The sequence below is a fragment of the Trichomycterus rosablanca genome, chromosome 16 (genome assembly GCF_030014385.1).
Source record: "Trichomycterus rosablanca isolate fTriRos1 chromosome 16, fTriRos1.hap1, whole genome shotgun sequence".
Classification (NCBI taxonomy): domain Eukaryota; kingdom Metazoa; phylum Chordata; class Actinopteri; order Siluriformes; family Trichomycteridae; genus Trichomycterus; species Trichomycterus rosablanca.
Genome location: NC_086003.1, coordinates 4,846,296 through 4,871,500, shown reverse-complemented (window position 1 = coordinate 4,871,500; position 25,205 = coordinate 4,846,296). Strand labels below are relative to the sequence as shown.

The following is a 25,205-nucleotide window of genomic DNA, read 5'->3' as shown; positions in this document are numbered from 1 at the left end:
GCAGTGGTGTGAAGGAGTAATTGCCCTTTTTTTTAATTGCCTCTGTTATGTCATATTTGTCACGCTAACTGATTTCAGATCATTAAGTACATCACGATGTTCCACAAAAAGAACAAACCCCAAAAAAACATAACATTGTGTTTAAAAAAATAGGTTATTTACTAATTTTGAAATCCCTGTATTTACCATTAGTCCTTTTTCCCCTGGATTACCCACTGCACCTTGCAATCCCTAAAACACAGAATATTACAGGAGTGTTATTTTCAATCACAATCTAATGTGTAAATGTAACAGAAATTGATCAAGTAGTCTTAACAGATAAACATAAGTGTTTTTGCTATGGCCGTACACATTGTAGAACAATGTAACTGAAATCTTTACACAGAAAAACCATGGTAAGTAATAAGTAAGTAAATATTATTATTATAGATGTCCTTTAATTTGACATGGGTTATTGTGTGCATTATTTGTAATAGATGTTTACAGTGGTTAACAGCCCATGGTTTAAACTGGATAAATCACATTTACTACATTAAGCTATAAAAAAGTAAGAATGTTTATGCAAAATCCTCCCTAATCTCACAGTACTCAGTCAGCCAAGACATATTTTATGTCAGTTTGATACATTAGTATTGCACTGGAGCAACCAAAAAATTACCTAACACGTAATGGAAGTCATTCATTCTTAGGTAAGCACTTATAAGAATTATTGTGGATGTGGAGGCTGTCTTTGAAAACTGGGCTCATTACATCCTGTTAATCCAGACCAAAGCCCAAAGCTTTTTTTAATTTACAGTGTCAATTTACTCCAACACCTTGCCTTGTTGTGAAATTAAGACATATAGGCCATGGCTTTGAACCAGTATGTTAAAAACTGTCTGAAGAACAACATCTAAAAAAAATTAAAACAATTAGAAATCTGTTTCTAGAAAAGCTCAGATCTCATTTTAATTTACCATAAAAAAGAAGAAGCAACAAAACTACGCTTAGATTTTGCATCAACATTTCTTAGAATGTTACTTCAGATTCACGTCTGAATGAGTTGCACCACCAAGATTTGTGATGAAACCTCAAAAATGGCTGTACACCATCGGTTCTCTATCCCGTCAGCGTCGCTCTCAATTAGGTGCCACCTAAAAAACATTTGACTCGAGGTGTAAACATGCTTAGTGTGACACAAACCCACACACTCACTCACACCTAGGGGCAATTTTAAATTAGCCAACAGTGAGGAAAAACAGAGGTCTCAGAGGAAACCCATGAAATAAGTGAAACGTTCAACTTTTTACAGACAGTGCCTGAGACAGCGCCTCAGTAATGCCCCAGGCAGAAATTTTGTAGAGAAACGGGAACAAAATGAATTCTTTAAATAGTAAAAAAAAATTGATTTTAGCTACATGCCTGACAAAGCAAGTAGATCATTTAAAAAATGCTTTTAAAAGAAATACATTCCTTTAAAAAGAAAAACTTATGAGGCACAGTGGTCTATTACACCTGCCCACTAGAACATCAGCAATGCTGTCGACCGGCCAGGACTCTACATAATTGGCTGAATCTGGTGGGTGGGGTTGTGCCTAAATGTAGTAGATTGGTGTTTTAACCAGGTAATTCCTGCCTTGCACCCCTTCCTTCCTAAAAAACAGTCACAACCACGACAAATTATCTAAAAAAAAATAAGATAAAATGAAAGAAAACATTTGGGGTAAGATCTTAAGTAGTTTCAATAGGCTCGAAGCTTCAGAGAAAGACTTAAGATGCAGTCGTATAGCACAGTGGTCCCCAACCACCGGGCCTACACTGGTAGAATGAATAATTAGAGTTTTCACTGCTTCTACAGTATTTTGGGTGTTATTGTCTTATTGTCACCCCTAGGTGGAAGCAGCGTCTCGTTGCAGTGAAAAAAGCTCATTTTATACCGTTTGTGAGCAACATTATTAAATCCTCCCTTCCCTGTCGGTCTGTGAAATTATATCTTACATGAAACCGGTCCGTGGTGCAAAATCGGTTGGGAAACGCTGGTATAGCAAACATGTTTTGACCAACAGAGTACATTTAGTGTGAGTAAAAAACTCATTTTAAACTGTGAAATGTAATAATGCTACACATCCTATGTCAGATTTTTCAGTTCATAATAATGGTTAAACAGTGTTACATCTTTTTATTATAAAACTTTTTACATAGACATCAGTCATCAGGTAAAAGCTGTGATTATGGTATTAGAATATAGAATGGGAACCTGTGTACCAGGCTTTCCTTCAGGTCCCACTGCTCCTGGAGGACCTGGAAACCCCTGAAATATCACAACAACACAAATTGGACATTCTGACACTTTCATTTTAAACATATTTATATTTTACCTGTGCAAAAAACCTTTTCTTACCGGAGGTCCGGGCATTCCAGGATGACCTCTTTGTCCTGTGCGACCCTAAAGAGTCAGGCAGACAATATACAGTGTCCAGAATTTTATCACACATGATGTGTGTTAAACATTTTAAATTTGAGTAGTTTTTTTTATGAACTGGGTATATGTGTCCTACCATTGGTCCTCTAGGTCCAAGCTTTCCCTGACGACCATCTGGCCCCCTGTTTCCCTTTAGTCAAATTATAAAAAAACAGAACTGTATAATTGTGCAAATGAAATAATTTGATAACAATTAATAACAACAAAATAACATTTTAATAATGAGGTAAAATTTGCAATTTTTTCTTCTTAATCACTGTAAGGTCAGAAAATAAAGTATGATACTCTAAAAAAGACAAGAGTACAATGTAATTGAAAATCAAAGAAATGTGTCAAAAACAATATAAAATACAAAAATATGTGAGCAAAAAAAATAAATATTCATAATATTCCATACAGATAGAACATTTAAAGCAATTACATTACATATCTATTTACAAAATCTATTTACCTATTTACAAAAAAAGTTTGGACATTTATTGCAGTAAAAACAAGTTTGGTAATTTTCTTAATTATTTATTTAATTGACAAAAGTATAAACCTTTGATCCCTCTTTTCCTGTTTGGCCTTGTGGACCAGCCTCTCCATCCTCTCCCTGAGAAACAGATAGAAAAGGTGGAAGGTTGTACATTAAACAGGCACAAAATTAATGTAATACATTAATTACATTAATTACAATAGCTTTTAAACATAGCACAATGAAAGTTGCTATTATTCTGTGCTGAACTTCTCTCTAGTCTGTACCTGGAGCCCACTTGGTCCAGGGTGACCTTTGACACCTGAGAACCCAGGGTGGCCAGTGGACCCAGGCCTGCCCCGATGACCTCGTATTCCTTGATCTCCTTTAAGCCCCTGGGTTAGCAACAAAAAGAGAACAGCAAAGATTTAATGTCACCACTGTTAGACTCTTTTAAAACATCATTAATGTAGAAGAAGCAATATGATTCTTAAGGAACACTTACTCTGTCACCTTTTGGTCCTGCGTTCCCCTTGTCTCCCTCAGGCCCTCTCTTACCCTGCTCAGCACATCAGAAATGTGTAAGGAACAATAAGAAAAAGCCACTGACACATTCAACATGATAAACAAAACCAACAGGTATGGTTAACTTGAACCAGGAAAGTCACTCATATTTATTTATTTCATGCATTAGCACCACTTTGTCCCGGTCAGGGTCATGGTGGGTCCGGTTTTCCCAGAATCACTGGTCACAATAAAGTAACACACCCAGATGAGGCGCCAATCCACTGCAGAGTCTCAGTCACCCCCCTTTCTCAAAAATAGCCAATCACATCTGTGTGTACACCCTGGATTCCAGTGTTAGTGGACTAGCACAATTTACCGCTGCACCACCTGAGCGTCTAGCTTCATTACGTGTTACAAAAAAAAAAAACAGACTTCAACGACTAAATATGTGGTCTAATCAAAAAGTTTTTGGGATAAAAGGACATCATAAGCAGACATGATGTTCGGTTGGCTAGAGTAATATACAGTCGCTCCTCCGAAGTTCCTTTCTAAGTGTGTTGTTGTTATAATCTATTTGTGGCTCATGGAATGTTATTTAAAAACAAAAAATACAAAGAACATTTTAATAACGGTGATACAGCATAAAAAATGCACTTACACTGACACCCATAAATCCTCTTAGACCCATTGCTCCCAAAGCACCCTAAGAGAAATAGAGCGATATATAGATATTTTAAGCTTCAGTATGTAGTGTGCATTTCTGTTTATAAAAACACCATTTCATGGCAAAACAGGGCAGTGATAGCTCAATGGTAAAGGTACTGGACTAGTGATCAGAGGGTTGCTGGTTCGAGCTTCACCACTGCAAATGTCACAAACGTAAGTCACCTTGGATAAAAGCACCTGTTAAATGCTGAAAGTATCAAATATTAATATCATAGTAATGATGTTAGCGATTTCTACAGCTGATACAGTATGTCTGCATTAATGTTATAGTACGTACAGTATTAACAATTTCACAAAGGAAAGAAAAAACCACGTCATAAAAATTGCTAGAATGATTATGTATGCTTAAATTGCCTACCTGAAAATATAAAAGTAAAAAATAATGTAGATCTTACCATAGGGCCCTCAAACCCCGGCTCCCCTCGGCGACCTGTTGGCCCAATGGGACCCTAAGAAGAAAAAACAAGCAAAAGTGAAAGGCGAGCTTAATAAATATCATTGTTGACAACAGAAATCAGTGTAATAAAATCTTTTTAAACTGCATTTCAAAATCATTCTCTGTAATATGTACTTACAGGATCTCCCTTTGGGCCGGGTATACCTTCTTTGCCTGTTAGACCCTGTGAACATACAATTGTCTAAGTAAACAGCTTAACAAGCTTATAAAAGCTTATAACCCAGGCAGGCACGGGGAGAACATGCAAACTTCACGCAGAAAGGACCCGGACTACTCCACCTGAGACCTTCTTATTGTGAGGCGACTACCCACTGTGTCGCCTATCTGACTGTAAATAGTTAATACCGTTCTATATTTTACTTTCTATTTTTGTATGTAGTTGTAAATACCTTTTAATATTTGACTGTAAATAAAACGTGGTATAATATAAAAGTAAATTCTTACCTGGGGGCCCCGGGGCCCTGGAGGTCCAATTTGCCCCTCCAATCCCTGAGCACCCTGATAATGACACAAATATTATATAAATGTTACGCATTAGGCACATCTCTGAGCACTGCTTGAAAAAAAAAATAAAAAATCTGTGCAAAAAGCTGTGAGTATTAACTTACCTGGAGCCCCGGGGGCCCGATACCTCCTGCAGGCCCGGGCTCTCCCTGTGAACCAGAGAACAAGACAGTCAGAAAGTTTAGATGATGTTTTGCAAAACTTGAGAAGTCTGAAGTGAAACAGGACTTTCAAAAATGAGGACTCGCCTGTGAGCCGTTTACACCCTGAGCACCAACGAAACCAGTGGCACCAGGAGGACCCTAAACACACATTTAAATAAAATAGTTGTAAACGGCACTGCAATTTAGAGAGATTTCATATGCTGAATCATTTTACTGTAAAATTACTGTATTTTGAAGAGTGAAATTAGAATTATTTATTTTTGTTTTTATTATTTCATTGTTATTAACCGCTTTATCCTGGTCAGGGTCATGGCAGGTCGGGTTCCACCTGGAAACACTGGGCACAAGGTAGGAATATCCTGAACAGAACCTCTCCCAGACACTAAAATCCCTTCAGTTACAGAAGTAATGGATAGATTTTAAAGAGATGTGTGATGTTCCTTTCAGGTTCTTGTTAGGAAGCAGGAAATTAAGTGTACAAATCCAAAGCTGCTGTTGGGCCCCTGAGCAAGACCATTATTCTCTGTCCCTTAATCCTCAATCGAAATATATTGAACAAGAACACACAGCAACAACACTAAAAACAGTAGTTGATTTAGTGGCCGGGTACATGATTCCAATTATGGGCAAATATTTTACCTAGCAAAAAATGTAATCACACATTCTGATTAAGACAACTTACTGGAGGTCCTGGTGGACCCTGTAGTCCATCCAACCCATCATCCCCCTGTAAAACAGACAGTAAATCAAAGACTAACAGTGCAATAATCTCCAGTATGATCCTGTTAGGGGTGTTAATTGTCGTATGAATTGGAGCATGGAGCTACAGAGCTCTCTATTTTATAAAATTGTGGCTCACCCTCACTGTGTATGTGCTACCTAAAGAGTGCTACAGTTCTAATCCTGAACAGAAAAAAAAAACATTTTAATCCTCCCACAGTCCAAAGACAGTGCTGAACTACCTACAGTGTTTATGTTACTGTTGACATTACTGCCACTTTAGATACATTACAGTGTTTTATAATAGATGAACTATGAAGTCTTGTTTATATGAAGCTCAGTGGTGTATTTTATATTCTGATGCCATGTTATAAGCCTGTTGGCTATTGGTTAAAAGAAACTGGCCAAATTATCACCCCTAGTTTCTAGTTACGTATGTAAGGGCATTGACATAAATTCAATCAATGTTTAATTAAGGCTTTACTTACATCTGGCCCTGGAGCTCCCTCAGGGCCTGTGATTCCTCTATTACCGTGTGGCCCCTATAGGTCAGAACATACTTGTATTAGGTCAACAGTGTTCAAAACCTAATCACCATAATTTCTCAAATAAAATACAGTAGCAACATTTGAATAGAAATATTTCAATGAGTTCAGACACCTACCAGAGGGCCAATAGGGCCAGGTTGCCCAGGCTGTCCTTTATAGCCCTAAATATAAAACAACCACACGACATAACAAACTAATCAATTAATCAAGCAACATAAAAAAATGCAAATTGTTATTTCGGCATGCAAACGCTAGGTGGAGACACATTCAAACCACTAGCACTATCCCACTTCTGATCCGAATGAGTGCAGTTATGTTTTTAGATGTAACTATGAACTCTAATAAAGTAATAAAATTGTTTATTTGCAGTAGTCCTTACTTTCTCTCCAGGTTTCCCCATATCACCACTGGGACCCTCATCCCCAGTAAGTCCCTAAAGACAGAAGGAGACAGTTTTGCATTCAGGGAACGAGATTTACAGATGATTTCGACGAATCCCTGTTGTTTTTTTTTAGCATCTTTTACCTCGTCTCCTTTTTCTCCAGGTGAGCCCGTTTCTCCTTTATAACCAAGAGGACCCTGAGAATAAGGAAACAGTGTGACGCTTGATAACGTAACAGAGGATATTTTATTATGGGCAAGGGCAAGCCGTAGCCTAGTGGTCACTGGTTCAAGCCCCACTACTGCCAGGTTGCTGCTGTTGGGCCCTTGAGCAAGGCCCTTAACCCTCAATTGCTCAGATTGTATACTGTAACTGTAATGTAAGTCGCTTTGGATAAAAGCGTCTGCTAAATGCCGAAAATGTAAATTATGCTGTCTTATATAAAGTTTGGACACCCCTAGTCCAAAGTCCATGTTTCCTGGTCCAACATCTGCACATTTTAATACACATTTACACTTTATTGTTACACAGAAAATCAAAACAACAGGGAAAATTAATAAACGTTTACAAATGATTATAAGATCTATTGGGTTAAGATGGTCTTAATCTACCTTTGGTCCAGGGACTCCTGGAGGGCCCTGCTGTCCTTTCACACCACTTACTCCATCTTTACCAGGAATTCCCGGTTGGCCAGGTGGACCCAGTAGGCCAGGATCACCCTGCAATGTAGGAAAAGCATCATTTTAGTGTACAGGACAGAAAAAAAGGCCTTAATAAAAGTGGTTGAACCTTCCTTCTAAACTTTCTAATGTAGTTCATTACTGGCAGGTCATGCGATGTCTGTCTGAGTTAAAGCACCATGTCACTGTTACATTTACACCCACAAAAACAATGATGACAATCCCAGACACCACAGCTCTTGTTTATGTGGTTGAAGCTTAGAGTAATGAGGGGTGGAGCGTTTTATATATTTTTCCTTAAGACAACTTTTAAATAATTGTTTCTGTGTAAAAATGTCACAGAGAAACATAAACCAGACTGTAAATGTGTTTACAAATAGAAACTGAGAATAGAATTGAGATGAGAGGGCCTTCTTCACACTCTTTTAAGCAGTATGGTGCCATTGAAAGTAACAGGCAAAGAGATTATAAAAAAATACACAATTATACTACGGTCTAACAATTTCTAAAAATAGATACAAGAACATAAAGCTGCACCAGCATTAAAATCAAACCCTAAGGGAGGTAAAAAGTGTTCAAAATAATTATACCATTTAATTTCATGTTCATGTTTTACCACCACTTAATCATGCCTGTATGAGGATGCCCGACTGGCCGATAGCACAGCATGGGATTCAAAACCCTGAGTCCCAGTGGAAGTGGGCTAGCACAATTTACTGCTGCGTCAGCCGAACGCCCAGATGCATAGCGTTTACGTTTTCTGCATTTAGCAGCCGGCTAATATTACCATGACATTATACAGTCTGAGCAATTGAGGGTTAAGGAACTTGCTCAAGGGCCAAACAGCAACCTGGCAGTGGTGGGGCTTGAACCAGCGACCTTCTGTTTACTAGTCCAGTACCTCAACCGCTAGGCTACCACTGTCTCATTTAAAAATATGCTGCAGTTTTTTTGGGGGGACCTTGTTTATGGGCCCTTATGTGTGAATATGTGAAACACTTGATAGACATCAGTTGTTTACAGCAGATGCAGGATTTTAAGGTGTGGAAGATAAAAGTGATGGAAGATTCTCGCTTCTGTTTTTAATAATGTGTCTGTGTTATTGGTCTATAAACACACACTTACTACGTCCCCCATGTGTCCTGGCTTTCCTGTTTCTCCCGAATCACCTGGTGGTCCCTAAATAAGTAAAGGAATTATAGATAAATGAAACGTACATTTATTCTTGTTGACTGCACAAACTGTGTTAGTGCTTATAAAGAGGATTGGGTCAGGATCTCACCTGTGGGCCTGGCTTTCCCATCTCTCCCTGTGGGCCTGGTGGACCCTGCTCTCTCTACAGGCTCACAGAGAAGAGAACAGAGTCAGAGAGAGAGAGTATATACTGTATATATTAAGAACTTATGCTCATCTATAGACCCACAAAACATATACTGGTGCAGTGGATACTTACAGGCCAACCTGCGTACAGCAGCTGAAAGACTGATGTTTGCTGGAAAAGATGAAAGTTCACTTGATCAATCTTTCAGTGCTATAGTACTTGACAACATTTTGATTCATTCCATTTAGGTAAGTGTGCAAACTTAAAAGCAGCACAACACTGAAACTGGACAGTGAAATATGCTTGTCATATCTCAGAGACAAGATGCTCTCTATCTTCAAAGTGCAACACCAGCAGGAAAATATGCCAATCCATCACAGAGCTTCAACCAATCAGCAGAGCTTCTATCCCCCACATCACAGAACCTTTTTACATTTATTATTCCACATACATTCATTATTTTATAAGCTACACCTACCATACAGATAAACAGGGTACAGTTACTGGAATCCTCACAGGACCAGTGACCAAAATATGCTGCGATGACTCTGACATGTTAACCTCACACAAAAACAGCAAAGGCAGGAGGAGTTAAGATAATACCTACTCTAAATGAAGCCCACTCTTCGTCTGTGTTTCTCCATAGATATAAGGTGGGTGGTCCTGGTAGCCCTGGACGTCCTGGGTCTCCATGCCGGCCAGGATTGCCCTCTGGGCCTGGACTACCCTGAATGCATCGGATTGTTTAATTTGAAATGTTTTAAACACGACCACAATTATTACACATGTACTAAATGAAACATCTCTAATCAAATGTATATATTTATATTTATTTGTATATCTATTAATATATACTGTGAGAAAATACTTCCACTTTAGATGTGAACAGTGTGTTTTTTTTATTAGACATATAAACGCATTTAATGTTTAAGTCTCTCTTTTTGGCTTTCTTTTTTCTCAGAATTAAAACAACTATAAATTAGACACTCTCAATGTCCTAATTCAACATGACAACAATAAGACAACAGCAAGAGCAGATTGTTACAGGCCCTCTTCCTTTTGAAACAGGTAAATGATTCCTGGAGCTTACCTTGTCACCCTTGATTCCTGGATAGCCCACATTTCCAGGACACCCCTGGTGTAAGCAAGAAATAAAGAAGTACAACATTGATATTTAATATAAAATCCTTTCTTTTTAAAGAACTTTTATTTTATTTGTGGCCAAATAAATCTAGTCTGATACTAAAACAAAACCAGCAGTTCTTAGCCTTTGGTGTTGGGATACCACCTTGACAAGTAGATAGGGTTACTGAAACGTTCTAGCAAAATAATCAACATGAAATTCCAGGCACATACATTTGTAACTAAATGCTTGCCCTGCTCAGTGAATAAATATATTGACCCAAGTGAAGAACCTAAACAAGGCGGAACAATAACACAGCTCAAACAGACCAAATGACCTGAAAACAGTTCTGTGCAGCTTATAGTGCTCGGCAAGTGCATATACATCACAAGTGGTTAGACTTTATTTGACGGGTACCTACTGTATATTAGACCTTGATAATACATTAATAAGTATGAAGCGAAAAGCACATCTTAGAACAGTTTGTGTTTGTTGACCCCACTTGATTTGACTTCAGTGTAAAGCATGTGTGGTTTAGAGTCCGACTAGCTGGCATCTCTCACTGGGCTTTTGCACTACTGGCCAACTGGCATCCTATGACAGTGCCACACTATAAGTATGACACATTCTGCCAGTGTTTGTTATTTATTTATTAAGATTTTACCATCATGTTTTACACATATTGGTTACATTCATGACAGTACAGGTTAGTACTCGTTACACAAGATTCATCAGTTTAAGTAATCAAACACAGTCATGGACAATTTTGCACGTCTTTGGACTGTGGGAGGAAACCGGAGCTCCTGGAGGAAACCCACACAGACACAGGGAGAACACGCAAACAGAAAGAATCCGGACCTCTCCACGTGGGAATCGAACCCAGGACCTTCTTTCTGTGAGGCAACAGTGCTACCCACCGCGCCACCGTGCTGCCCACTAGTGTTTGTCTATGGAAAACGCATGGCTGTGTGCTTGATTTGTAAGCACTGGTATAAATAAATGTAATTAAAATAGCTAAATCCACAAGTCAGAAGTGATATTTGAACCCTTTTGGATATTTAGTGGACCCAACAGCAGAACAGCAGGGCTGACTCAGAACTGCGTGAGAAAAGGAAAGTTGCTATGGCTCTAGAGTATAGCCAGATGTCTCCAGATGCTGCTACATCTGTTCCTGCTTCTGTCTGCCTGCCCGTTGCCAATGCTTTCTAACACAGTTAGTCTGGGCACTTGGATTGGACTGTGCTACGGGATTCCCTTTTTCCTGTTTTAGTTCTGGTTGCGATCAGGGGTATCATTTACTGGGTGTTGTAGAGCTTAGAAAAGTTACATCTAAAGTGAAGAATGAAGGAGGCCTACTGTTGTTTTATGTACACAAACTGAAGAGATTTTAATGTCACAGACAAGTGATCTTCCCTGGGGGTAAACAACCACTAAAACAATCACATATAGCCATATTTTTTCAGCTTGCACCATGTTTACACACTAATCCGATTGTACACACATTGTATGATCATGTTTAAATAAATGGTTCATGTCTGTCATCCTTCTGTACATCTGTACTATGGATCACTTATTTGCTAAACCAGCTGCAGATGAGATCCATTGTGATTTATGATGCAGGATTTTGTTAGTGTAGTTTTTTTTTTTAAGAATAATGACTTCAATTCAGCCTGGATCACACATTAGTTATTGATCATTTCCAGACGATAGAAAATGAGAAACAGACATCACACTGTGCTGCATGTGTTGTGGCTTAATGGCTTGTGAGGGGTCCAGCTTTCACCAAAAAATCTAGAATAAAAGGAAAAGTCATGACGACAGGCTACTGTGTCTGAACAAGTTAATCTTAATTATTAATATACTGTAGATCTATAGGTCTGATCAGAAGCGATCCATACACGCCAGCTCGTCTCACATGACTCCATATAATTACTGTGTTTTAAAGGCTTAGTTCATATGCGTGATAGTGTTATAACTCTAAGAACACGAGCAGTTTAATAATGGCCGAGTGCCAGATCTATAAATTCACAACCCATCAAGTAGTATAAGCAAGGGCAAGTTGTAAACACTCACCTTCATACCTTATAGGCATGGCCACTTCAGGTGTCAGAAATGGAATTCTAAACTTCTCACACAATCATTTATTCTACTGTTTTACCATTTTTAGTCACATCCAATTTCCAACAAGACTTTATACTTTGGGTGCATGCACAACACACGCTGATCGAGGACGGGTGAGGGACAGCACACGCCCCCATCAACAAACACAGTCAGACGCTGTTTGTTTGTTTGTTTATTAGGATTTTAACGTCATGTTTTACACTTTGGTTACATTCATGACAGGAACGGTAATCACTCATTACACAAGATTTATCAGTTCATAAGGTTATATCAAACACAGTCATGGACAATTTAGTGTCTCCAGTTCACCTCACTTGCACGTCTTTGGACTGTGGGAGGAAACCGGAGCACCCGGAGGAAACCCACGCGGACACGGGGAGAACATGCAAACTCCACACAGAAAGGACCCGGACCGCCCCACCTGGGGATCGAACCCCAGGAACTTCTTGCTGTGAGGCGACACTGCTACCCACTCACCCACCGTGCCGCCCCAGCCAGACGCTGACCGATCCCCCTGTGCACAATAGTGTGGTCCATAAAGACACGGTTTGGTGAGTTTGGCCTGCGCAGATCCCTGTCCTCAACCCCACCGAACATCTTTGGGTTGAAAGTTGATTGTAAACTAGGCTCTCTCATCCAATGGCAGTACCTGACACACGCTAAAATGTTGTGAAGATTGTTATAGGAGCAAATGTGGGGACTCGGTGTCCATGCTTTTAAAGTGAAATGCACATTAGACTCCTGGACCGGTGTCCACATGCTTTTGGTTGTGTGGTTTATATTAAATAAAATTAAAAATGGCATCTTTGTCAGAACTGGATGCCAAAAATGCCAGTGTGAATGTCAGATTCAGACTGTTAGTACCAGTTTTTACTAATTAAGTAAATTATACTAAATAGTTACATTATACTAATGTCAGTTTGTATTAATGCAATAAACTGGCTGACAAGATCATCATACATTTGGGTTCTACTTTATCCACTGTTAACAGAAGTGAATGGGCATGCAAACCTTTATTTTAGGGCTGTTGTAGCCTAGCGGTTAAGGTACTGGACTAGTAATCGAAAGGTCGCTGGTTCAAGCCCCACAACTGACAGGTTGCCACTGTTGGGCCCTTAACCCTCAATTGCTTAGACATTATACTGTCACAGTACTGTAAGTCGCTTTGGATGAAAGTGTCTACTAAATGCTGAAAATGTAATTTGGGTTGAACTGCATTAATAACTATTTTAATATACATTTCTAAGTAACCCAAATGGAACCAAATTTACTTCTTGCAAAGTCAGTTGGGAAATACATTTTCATTTCATCATATTAAAGCTGGCGATTTAACAAATAGATGCTACTTACTGGCTTCCCAGTGGGTCCTCTCGGTCCTGGAGGACCTCTGTGAAAACGGTACAACTTGCCATCCGAGCCTCTCACCAAGTTTCCTTCCCTATCAATGACAATCCCATTTTCTACAGAGACTTTAGGAATGCTGGGAGCTGTAGTACTCGAGTGAAACGGGGCCTGCGTCGGTGTCCGTTTCTCCTCCCACTCCTTTATCCGGTTAGACTCGGTGTCCTGATCCATTCCGGTGTTTTCCACAGGCTTCTTCGGCAATGGTTTGTCAGCTTTGATCTTGTCAGTGGTGATGTTCTCATCCAGAAGTTTGGACGTAGAGTCTGGCTTCCCCTCCTTGCTGGGGCTAGATGGAAGGGTTTTATGAGGTAAGCCACCGTTTTTGGAAAGGATGTCGGGGTCGGCCAGGTCGGTGTCCTCGTCGATGTCAAAGACGTCCCCGCGGCCGATAGAGCTGGGTCGTTTAGAGCCTGTGGGAATTGTGCCATCACCACGAGAAATCCCACGTCTTCTCACACCCTTTACATGAACACAAAAGGGAAAATGGGGACGTGTTATTATCAAAAAGGATCTGAACATGAAGTTTCAAAATATACAACAGCAACAGACACCTTGGCCTTCCAAATAAAACCAGCAAATGCTGCATATTGAGTGCCAGCAGTTCCACCAACCTAAAAAATTGTTGTCACACAAGGGAACGTCTAAGACTGGTCAAAAGTGTGAGGAAAGGGCACTCAAATGGCACAGCGCTAAAACACGCTAACTTGTCGGTTCGAATCTCAGCTCTGCTACCGGCAGGCTGGGCGTCTACACGAACAATGATTGGCTCGTTCGTAGGGAGGATGCCAGAAGGGATTTCTCATAAGTGATGCAATTACAACCTCTGCTGGCTGATTGATGGCGCCTGCACAGAGACCCGCGGGATAATAGAAATCAGGGTGTGTCTCTCCATACACAAAGCTGATCTACAGGTGAAAAGATGCAGTCGGCTACTGCACGTGTGTGTTAGTCACGGCTTTCCTCAGTCAGAGTGGAGGTCAGCATCAGTAGAGAGGAAGCATAATGCACTCGGGTAATTGGATACAACTAGATTGGGAGAAAAACTGCACTGGAAAAAATTAAAAGAAAAAAGAAGTTTAATCCATGGTTACATTTTAAAATAAGTATAATAACATAACAGATATAAGGACAGATCTATAAAAATGATGTTCATCCTGCTGTAATATACTGTATGTCTACAGTTTTTGATAGACTAAGCCAGTTGATGAATGTGGATGGGTTGTTATATTAACCAACTTCATCCTCAGCATTGCTTGAACAAGTAAACAACAGCACCAAACTTTACATTAAGTAAGTGGCAACAGGTTTGTACAGTGTTGTGTTATTGCAGTTAGGAACCTTTGTAAAACTTGTACATGATATTATTAGGAATAAACAGGCAGCATGGTGGCACTGTAGGCAGTGTGAGTGCCAAACAGGTTTACACACGTTCTCTTCATGTTGGCATGAGTTTTCTTCCAGGTACTCTGGTTTACTCACACTTCCAAAAACATGCTGACTGACTGCTTTAAATTCCAGGATTAAATTACAGGATTTCCTCCTGGCAGTGTTTGCAGGTTGTGCTGGACTCTTACCAATCTTGTTTGAGCCGAGCTGTTGCATAAGAAGCATGAATGAACGCATGAATAACTAAGAATGATTAAATTTTTTTATAATCATTAAGATGACGGTCCTTTCCTGTTCCCGCATGACTGAGATTTAAAGACATGAAGGAATGTCTTAAATAAATCTTGTGGCGTCCTGAGAGCCTTGACCTGAGTCCCAGTGAACAAATTTGGAATGAACTGGAACATCAATTGACGTTTTCTCAACCAACATCAGCACCTTGCCACACAAATGCCCTTTTGCCTGAACGGGCACAAATTCCTACAGGCAAACCTTAAGGTCTTGTGAGAAGCTTTATCAGAAGAAAAGGCTGTTGTAATAGCTAAAGTGATCACATAGAGGTCAGTCTATTTTAATACGTTTGGTTTTAAATGGAATGTCCAACAAGCTCATGGTCAGGTGTCCCATTACTTTTGCCTTTATAGTGTGGGTTTTCTCATAGCCAATTTGGGCAAAAGTCTTTAAAATAGAATATCTGTGACTAGTTATAGATCCATTTCCTCAGAGGAAAAATATCACAGGGAAAGTAGACAGCCGTTCAGTAAGTAAGCAAAATAATGACATAGCTGGATAAAATAGCTCTGTGTCTACACACATGTGCAAAGCCAACGAGCTGGCGGTGTGGTGGAAAACCCTTGAAGCACAGACGGTCGGAGCCAACAAGGGAAAAAACTCTGAGGCAGATGCTGCACTGCCTTGTTTTAGATCTCAGGAAATAAGAAACAGCAAAGTCCATCCGGCAACATGTGCACTAGTGTGTGTGATCAACATAACAGACAAAGAGAAAATGATTTGTGTCTTGTTCTTTTATTACCATCTGTGGATTGGATGTGGATTTAATTATGTAGTTACACAGAACTATTCTGGTCCCGTAGCGATGCTAAGAAACAACCGCACTTAACTAATATACAGGGGTTGGACAAAATAACTGAAACACCTGTCATTTTAGTGTGGGAGGTTTCATGGCTAAATTGGACCAGTCTGGTGGCCAATCTTCATTAATTGCACATTGCACCAGTAAGAGCAGAGTGTGAAGGTTCAATTAGCAGGGTAAGAGCACAGTTTTGCTCAAAATATTGCAATGCACACAACATTATGGGTGACATACCAGAGTTCAAAAGAGGACAAATTGTTGGTGCACGTCTTGCTGGCGCATCTGTGACCAAGACAGCAAGTCTTTGTGATGTATCAAGAGCCACGGTATCCAGGGTAATGTCAGCATACCACCAAGAAGGACAAACCACATCCAACAGGATTAACTGTGGACGCAAGAGGAAGCTGTCTGAAAGGGATGTTCGGGTGCTAACCCGGATTGTATCCAAAAAACATAAAACCACGGCTGCCCAAATCACGGCAGAATTAAATGTGCACCTCAACTCTCCTGTTTCCACCAGAACTGTCCGTCGGGAGCTCCACAGGGTCAATATACACGGCCGGGCTGCTATAGCCAAACCTTTGGTCACTCGTGCCGATGCCAAACGTCGTTTTCAATGGTGCAAGGAGCGCAAATCTTGGGCTGTGGACAATGTGAAACATGTATTGTTCTCTGATGAGTCCACCTTTACTGTTTTCCCCACATCCGGGAAAGTTACGGTGTGGAGAAGCCCCAAAGAAGCGTACCACCCAGACTGTTGCATGCCCAGAGTGAAGCATGGGGGTGGATCAGTGATGGTTTGGGCTGCCATATCATGGCATTCCCTTGGCCCAATGCTTGTGCTAGATGGGCGCGTCACTGCCAAGGACTACCGAACCATTCTGGAGGACCATGTGCATCCAATGGCGGTGCCGTGTATCAGGATGACAATGCACCAATACACACAGCAAGACTGGTGAAAGATTGGTTTGATGAACATAAAAGTGAAGTTGAACATCTCCCATGGCCTGCACAGTCACCAGATCTAAATATTATTGAGCCACTTTGGGGTGTTTTGGAGAAGCGAGTCAGGAAACATTTTCCTCCACCAGCATCACGTAGTGACCTGGCCACTATCCTGCAAGAAGAATGGCTTAAAATCCCTCTGACCACTGTGCAGGACTTGTATATGTCATTTCCAAGACGAATTGACGCTGTATTGGCCGCAAAAGGAGGCCCTACACCATACTAATACATTATTGTGGTCTAAAACCAGGTGTTTCAGTTAATTTGTCCAACCCCTGTACATGCAGATACAACAGAGACAACAAACCAGCATTGCTGTTTAGCGCTGACTTAAATCTTAGTTAGTTAGTTAGAGTTACTTCAGCATGCAGACTGAAATGAATTCAGGCACATGCAGCACTGCACACCGCGACTCCTGCTAACAAAAGCTCTTTCATTAGCCTTGGCTGAAAAGTAGCCAGATACACTATCACTCCATCTTCACTGGATTAAAGAGGGCTCCAAGCCAGCTTATCTGACAGGGCACAGTAGGGCTGAAATCTTTTTGATAGCCTGCCAAATGAAAGCAGCACACAGGCGAGCCTAATATGAAACCACTCACCCACAGCTGACTAATTTCAGCACCTGTCAGTGCAATAATTCCTCACTCCCCCACCAGGGGGCACCTTTCTCACCAAAGAGAACACAGTCTGTGAAAAAAATCATAATTTAAATAATTCAAATTAGAGCAAATATTCTTTTTAGGTAAGTAAAAAAAACAATGGGTCCAAAATCAGCTGGACAAAAAAATTAGCTGGACAAAAATAAATGCAATAAAATGTAAATCTGCATTTTGTTAATTTACTTGAACCTTTATTCAGTAACAAAAGAACAAAGAAAGAAATCAGCATTTCCAATAACAAACTTAAATCTATTTGTTAAATACAATCTTATTTAGAAACTGATGCCAAAAAACCTGGGACGGGGTCATTTTTACTATTGTATCACATGACATTTTCTTTAAATGATACTTTTTAATGGTTTTGGGAAATGAAGATAATTGTTGCAGTTTTGCAATTAGATTTTTTTCTCCATTCTTGCTGCATACAAGACTGATGAGGCCTGACATTGTCCTGTTGAAATAGACATGAAGTTCCAGGCAAAAAACGTAGTAACAGACCAATTCAGGCCTCCATGTCAATGGTACCTTCACATATATGCAGATTACCCATGCCGTGGGCACTGATGCACCTCCATGCCATCACAGATGCTGGGTTTGGCACTTTCAGTCAGTAACAGTCTGTATGGTGTTTTTTATCTTCGGCACATAGAATCTGATGTCTGTTTTTCCCATGAACAAGCTGAAACGTGGACTCGTCTGTTTCCACTGTCTCTTGAACACGTTCTCACCCTCAAGCAATTGCTCAGGGGTCCAACAATGGAAACTTGGCAGTGGTGGGGCTTGTTCCAGCAACAATCTAGTCACTAGACCTGTATCTTAACCACTAAGATACCACTGCCGACACACATACTGACACACACACACACGTACTGTTTGAGAAGCCGCTTTTTCCCCATCTATAGCCATTTCAAATATTCACTTACTAACTACTGAGCATGGGATTCATCATAATACTGCCATCCACTTTTCGACTGGACACTTCCCTTTTTTATCTATTCTCTGTAATATAACGTGAGACTTTCTACATGCCCCCCTTTTCTAAACGTCCTGTTTTGGAACATATTCACATTAAGAGGAGGTTGGAAAAGTATAATTTGTCTTCTCCAATTCTGACAAGAAAATTGATCTACCCAGAGGCTAAACAACCTGTAACCCTTTAGAAACTAAAACATCAAGCACAAGAACGTCAGGAGACATGAACAAAAAAAACTAGTTGTGACAAAACGTATTCATTCAAGATGGTTTAAATAGCTAATAAACAGAGAATTTGAACCTCGAGGACATTAAAAGGACTGCATCAGCACTTTTTCACCAATCAGAAGTTTAAATTTCAATTCCAGCATATTTGATTGGGTCTGTAAGTTCCAGTCTTGTGTGGCTACAGCTCAATATTAGAAACCTGTCGTCTCAGTGGTGGTGGGAACTCAACACATGTAACTTTTTAAATCTTGTTTTCATTCCAGATGAAAAGTTTAACTTTTCTAACCACCAGATGTTGCAGATTTTGTCTTTACAACATAGAATATGACTACATCAACCAGTCAGATTACTATCTTACAAACTCTTTTCATATAGAGATTTGACCAATATCTACAAACTCTACATACAGAACAGAATTAAGTCCTCATGTACTTTACATGTATCACTTTCTGATATAAATGTCAACATATATGTTGTTGCCAAGTTTATAAATTACTACTAAATGTTCACTGCTTGTGATTACTAGTTGTTTTGATTATGTATGAAACATAAGTAGTTTATTGAGTGTTGCTAAATAAACATAGGACACGCATGCATATAAAAACGACACTGAAATGAAACAGTTGCTGATATGTATGTAAGATAAATGTATGACAACCTTTCTATTTAAACTTGGATCTTGGATTGTACTTTTGTGTATTTTTTGCACCAGCTTTTAATTGTGACCAACATACTGAAGTCTCTTCAAGTACTATTAAAATGATCATTGTTCATACTAAAGCACTTCAGCATTTTATAGACCAGCACTTTTAAAGTCTCTTCAGCTATTTATACTTATACAGTACGTGACACTGGATAAGATCATTTGCCAAATGACTAAATGTAAACGTAAACACAGACACAGATTGTACTGTTAAGCTAAAAGACTGAATGACAGATTTCTGGAAAAACCAAGGAATTACTTGAACTGCCTGCAGGCAATAGTGCTGCGCATAGAAGAAGTACTGAGCATATAGCATAATACATAATGTATGTACAGGTTATGTGAGAGAAAATGCTGAGGTAAGGTAAAGCTTGAGAAGTCAGATAAGTAGCTTGTAATAGAGTCAAAATAAATTGCTGTTTCCACATAGATACAAACACAAAAATTGATGATTTTGATCATAAATCCACCAAAGATTGACCTTCCATAAATCCACCAAAGATTGACCTTCCATAAATCCACCAAAGACAGACTTGCCATAAATGCACCAAAGATGGACCTACCATAAATCCACCCCTCAGACAGTGGTATGTTTACAGGCGACATTTAACTGGCTGCGTTTAGCAAACGTGACTAATGCAAAATGCAGGGGCAATGTTGTGGAATTTCAAATCTAAAAAATAAATTTAATAACTTTCCAGCACTTTAATTTGTATACAATGCAATACAAAGACATGATAATAAAATAATAATCAAACGCATTGAAATAACAGCACTAAACATAAAGGTTAAGGAGGTAAACTGCTCTAAATAAATTAGCTATGGTTATTCACATCGTAAAAGCACAGCGTGAACTGAAAACACTGTTTTTCATGGATTATTTGTGGTTTAGATTAAACTAGATCTTTCAAATAAAGCCAAAACTATTGTAACACTCCATCACATAAACCAAAACTGCAACAATCTGTCTTTTTGCTGATAGTAACAGCAACAGAGCAAATATTTGTCTGATTCTTTTATAAAATAAAAGAAAAAAAACAATTCTTCTGCATTAACCAAAATAATCACCTCTGCAACAACACAAACACGTGGTTTCACATATTTAATACATGAAAAATATTTCTAAGCAACCTACCCTCTGAAAACTGTTACTCTGGGCCCCTTGTCTCGCAAGTCCCTGCCCGTGTAGGTCAAGTAGAATCCATCCCATTAAACACATCCAAATACTCATGACTACAAACATACAGCACAGTACACCAGTGGAACCCAGAAACTGCTGTTAGCACCTACAACAGAACACTGAGGAGTTAAAATCAGACTCACTCACAGAGGTAAGAGCCCACTCACACCCTCTGACTTATTATCAATCCACTTTCTCACTCACTCACTCACTCACTCACTCATTCACACAGCCACAACATTTACTGAAGTGATAAGGCCTGCGATAGATTTGATAGATCCAGTCTAAGGTGTGCTACTGCATTGTGTTCCATGATTCCAAACCGGACCCACCACAACCCTGACCAAGATAAAACAATGGTGAATTCATGAAAATGAAATGAACCCAGTTAACACTTCAACACCTTCTGAAAAATATTAACTAATTCCATTTCTATCACGGACAGTGAGTGCTGAATGTACAGAAGTAACGAGACACAAGTGAGCTTATAGTTGCCACTGACACATTTGTCCCAGCCTTCATCGGGTCTTACTGTGAGACTTATGCAGTAACACAGGGTTTTATTGAAGTTATGACATTGCTAAGGCTTCTGGAAGAAGATTTTGGGCTTTCTACAATAGCCAGGCATCTTTGCTGGGGTACCGTCAGTTTGGAACTTCCTCTTAATGTTCAAGGTTTAGGAAATCTTCCTCTACCCATTGCCCTTTTTCATTTTAATTAAGCACTTTATCCTGGTCAGGTTGGTGCAATGAAATTATCTCCTCCCTCAGCTTTGGTGGAAGCTCCTTTGATTTCGCCATGAACGCAAGACGCCTTAAACACTTGAATCTTAAAGCTGAAGCAAATTATTGTTGTTATTGAGTTCCCGATGGTTTAATCATGTTGTAACCAAACTTAAGGTAATACGGACTGGTAGTTGGTTTTAACATCAGCATTTTTATGTGACAAGGCAGTATTAACAAAATATCCTGCTGCGCTAATTTCTACATCAGTATTTTTTTGTTTATTTATCATATTTATCATTTAACTGATTTAGTCGCTGCAGAAAAATGTACATTTATAAATACCAGTTGTTGGGGGAGGGGGTTGAATATTTTAAATTGAAGTTTCAGTCTCCGGTGATAAATCACAGCTTCAGAAAAGATCATTTGACTGTGACATGAAGTATAAGTGTATGTGTGTGTGTGTGAGTGTGTATGTGTGTGTGTGTATGTAATTTTTTCTTAGAAGCTATGATGCAAGTTTCTACGCTCTGATTGTCACAACAGTACAGTGAACATGTCAGACAGGAGATAAGCTATAATTCAAGTGTGTCAGTAAATCATTTCTTATATGAGCTCCTGCACTCATGAACCGCAGCCATAAAAAAGAAAAATTCCAGAAATGGTTCATTCGTCCAAAACGCTGACAGTGAGCTGATGAAGACTTGATGGATCTAAGCCAAGTGGAGCCCTTCTAATTGGTTCTAATGAGTTTGGTTACAGGCATACAAAATCAAGCAGTCATGCAGTGTCTAAAAAACACCAACAGCAAGAGGGGTCAAACTGAAGAGTTTAGTTATTATCAGCATGATTGTCTAGGAGCAACAACACCTCAGTTGAAAAATGGTTAAACATACAAACTAAAGAATTAAAACCACCCAGTACTTAAAACAACATTTTTTGTTGTCACACCTCTGCCTCTGGAGGCAACATTAGTAACAACAGTTAATCATAAGTGTTTTATAATTTCATTCAACTTGGCAGCATGAAGTCCTAAATACTCGTTCTCATTTTAAACAATGTTTAAACAATGCTTCCATGTGCGTTTTTATTACCGAACCAACATAAGCTATTTGTGTTGGCCCAGTGTTCTGCCTTATGGATGATGGACAACTAAAACACTGGCTTTTACATATATAAAACACTCTATTTAAACTTTTTAATACATCTTGCCCAAAAGTCTGACTGTTGTTTAATTGGCAAATCGGGTCAAAACACTGGGCTGCGTCCAAGATGTAGAAGATGAAGCCAACTGCAGGATGGTTAATTATAGCAGAACATACTATGGCTAAAGAGCCAACGCTATTAAATAAATACCAAATCAAAAAACACAGCCCAAAGCAGATAGAGATATTAGAAAAGAGTAAAACTGCTCAGTTCTCAGAAAAAGGATAAAGGAAGGGAGCTCAGAGCCCCAAGACAGCCAAAAGACACTGCAACGCTGGAAAAAGAATAAAGAATAAGAGAACTCGTAATTTAACCATTGCGCTACCCAAGCACCCTTATAGTCAGAGGCGATTTAACCTGCCTGTGGGCCCAGGGGCTACGGCTGGTTGTGGGCCCCCACGTATAGTTTTCATAAAATCAGTACAAAACGCAAGACAACGGAGTTCAGTGGCATAACTAGGAGCTCGTGGGCCCCAGTGCAAAAAATAATTTTGGGCCCTCCTCTGTATATAGGACTAGTAACGTTAAGCAGGTTACACAGATTCCCAAAATCCCTTGCTGTGCACTCACTGTGTATTGTGATTACATGTATTCTGATATTTCATTGTCTTTTAGTCATTTTTATATTTTACTTAACGAAAATATTGTCGTGTTTTTACTTTTTTTACTGTTTTTGTTTTTACTTTACCGCTAGCATTAGCCACTTGCTACCGTAGAGGGTGTGGAAAGTGTGCGGTGGTGGAGGTGTGGAAATAAAGACACACGACAGGGTAGAGTCACTTTAACTGTTTAGTCAGGACTTCAATGAGCGTTACAGCACTTTAGACTGCCTAGTTCCAGAACCCGAACTTCAATGCTGGGACCATAATGTCCCAGAGCCTCATATACAAAACTAACTGCAGAACGTCCGAACGCACATGTATAAACCTGGTGCTGCATTCTGATTGGCTGAGCTGAATGTCACTCACATACTAGCTCTAATGTTCACGTTGCTTAACTGAAACCACCAATCAGAATTACAGCAGCTCGTTTATCTGGCCAATCAACAGTCAGAAACATGAATAACGTGTAAATGATTTACAAAATCATTGGTTTGTAAGCTTCACCATTCTTATTAACCAAAATAACTAACTAAATAAATAAAAAATAAAACAGCCAATCCGGGGCCCTCAATTATTCGGGGCCCCTGGGCTGAAGCCCAGGTAAGCCTGTGCATTAAATCGCCCCTGCTTATAGTAGTTTAATATTTAGCTCCTGGTTTGAGCAATCAAACTTAAATCTGATGTTTAAGATGCATAAAGCAGCCCACTATTATGTGGGACATCCCCATCCATAGAAAACCTTTTTTCCCTTTTAATTTAGACATACTTAATTTCCCAATGTTCAAAGACAGTGCTGAATTCCTACAGACAGCGTTACCACACTGTTTCAGCACCTTAACCAGTAGCAGTTACAGACATAGCAGTACCAGAGCCTTCTGTCCCTCTCTCAGAGCAGGCCAACTGTGGCCACAGAGCATGTAATCAGACTGGTGGTACAGCTGAGACTGGGCTGACTAGTAGACTACTGTGACATCAGGTCACCCTTTCAATAAATCACTTAATCTAAAGCAGATGTGTGCTGTAATACACACATAATTCCCTATAATGCACTCAACACGTGGGCTTCACACAAGTTTATGGAGAACAAAGTTGCTAATTAGGGATTTACCTTTGACCTATTTAAATGCAAAAAAGATGTAGGGAATGCATTGAGTTAGTGATTAATCAGAGCAGTGTGGCAGATTTTTAGTGCATGTGCAAAAAGGAAATTAAAACCAGCCACCACAACAAAAGGCTATATACATTTTAAAAAGTTATTTTTCCTTTCAAAGATACTTTTACAACTTACAAGTTTTGACTCTGAACCAGCGACTCTTTGACAGTACATAATTAGAGCCAGATTATGGGTGAAAAAGGGGGCACATAGATGGGACTGGCATATACACATGTCTAAAATATATTTCACTTGGCTTCACATAAGATGGTACATTACTCTTTTGAATATTAATGTTACAGATCACCAACCGCAATCCCTATGATGAAAGAAAAGAAAGGTAAATCAGCTACCCTGACCATGTACATATGTACTCACATACAGAAATGATCTGTTTCCAAACCACTACTGAAAAAGCAAAGGAAAATTAAGTGCACGCACTGTGAGATCGCTTGAGATTGTTACATTTGTCTTTTCTGCAAAAATTCCATTCCCAAATCTTCACTATACGAGTTATAATATTTTATTTATTCTTTAGTTGCTTTATCAGTGTAATCATCCACATTATCATGATAGGGTTTGCAGGTCTTTAGCATATCCCAGAAAGCCTAGGTTTGTGATGAACACTGTTTTATACATATCAGAATATTATGAACATTCTGAGAAAACAAGCGATGCTTTCTTAATTCCTCTGCTGCTTATGTCACCACCTTGACCAG

The 25,205-nt window shown here is 39.4% G+C and overlaps 1 protein-coding gene across 1 annotated transcript in view; it reads right to left on the bottom strand.

Moving 5' to 3' along the window:
* The window catches only part of si:ch211-196i2.1 (collagen alpha-1(I) chain), a 66,464-nt gene that overhangs the window by 17,520 nt on the left and 23,739 nt on the right, over window positions 1-25,205 (bottom strand). The window contains exons 7-31 of the mRNA XM_063012100.1: window positions 13,522-14,034; window positions 10,018-10,062; window positions 9,535-9,654; window positions 9,060-9,098; window positions 8,889-8,942; window positions 8,732-8,785; window positions 7,538-7,645; window positions 7,070-7,123; window positions 6,924-6,977; window positions 6,661-6,705; window positions 6,485-6,538; window positions 5,959-6,003; window positions 5,357-5,414; window positions 5,217-5,323; window positions 5,053-5,106; window positions 4,727-4,771; window positions 4,547-4,600; window positions 4,084-4,128; window positions 3,424-3,477; window positions 3,206-3,313; window positions 3,003-3,056; window positions 2,538-2,591; window positions 2,381-2,425; window positions 2,237-2,290; window positions 187-231 (exon numbers count right to left, since the gene is read on the bottom strand). Coding sequence (XP_062868170.1) covers window positions 187-231; window positions 2,237-2,290; window positions 2,381-2,425; window positions 2,538-2,591; window positions 3,003-3,056; window positions 3,206-3,313; window positions 3,424-3,477; window positions 4,084-4,128; window positions 4,547-4,600; window positions 4,727-4,771; window positions 5,053-5,106; window positions 5,217-5,323; window positions 5,357-5,414; window positions 5,959-6,003; window positions 6,485-6,538; window positions 6,661-6,705; window positions 6,924-6,977; window positions 7,070-7,123; window positions 7,538-7,645; window positions 8,732-8,785; window positions 8,889-8,942; window positions 9,060-9,098; window positions 9,535-9,654; window positions 10,018-10,062; window positions 13,522-14,034 — 1,962 coding nt within the window. The remainder of the gene's footprint in view (window positions 1-186; window positions 232-2,236; window positions 2,291-2,380; window positions 2,426-2,537; window positions 2,592-3,002; window positions 3,057-3,205; window positions 3,314-3,423; window positions 3,478-4,083; window positions 4,129-4,546; window positions 4,601-4,726; window positions 4,772-5,052; window positions 5,107-5,216; window positions 5,324-5,356; window positions 5,415-5,958; window positions 6,004-6,484; window positions 6,539-6,660; window positions 6,706-6,923; window positions 6,978-7,069; window positions 7,124-7,537; window positions 7,646-8,731; window positions 8,786-8,888; window positions 8,943-9,059; window positions 9,099-9,534; window positions 9,655-10,017; window positions 10,063-13,521; window positions 14,035-25,205) is intronic.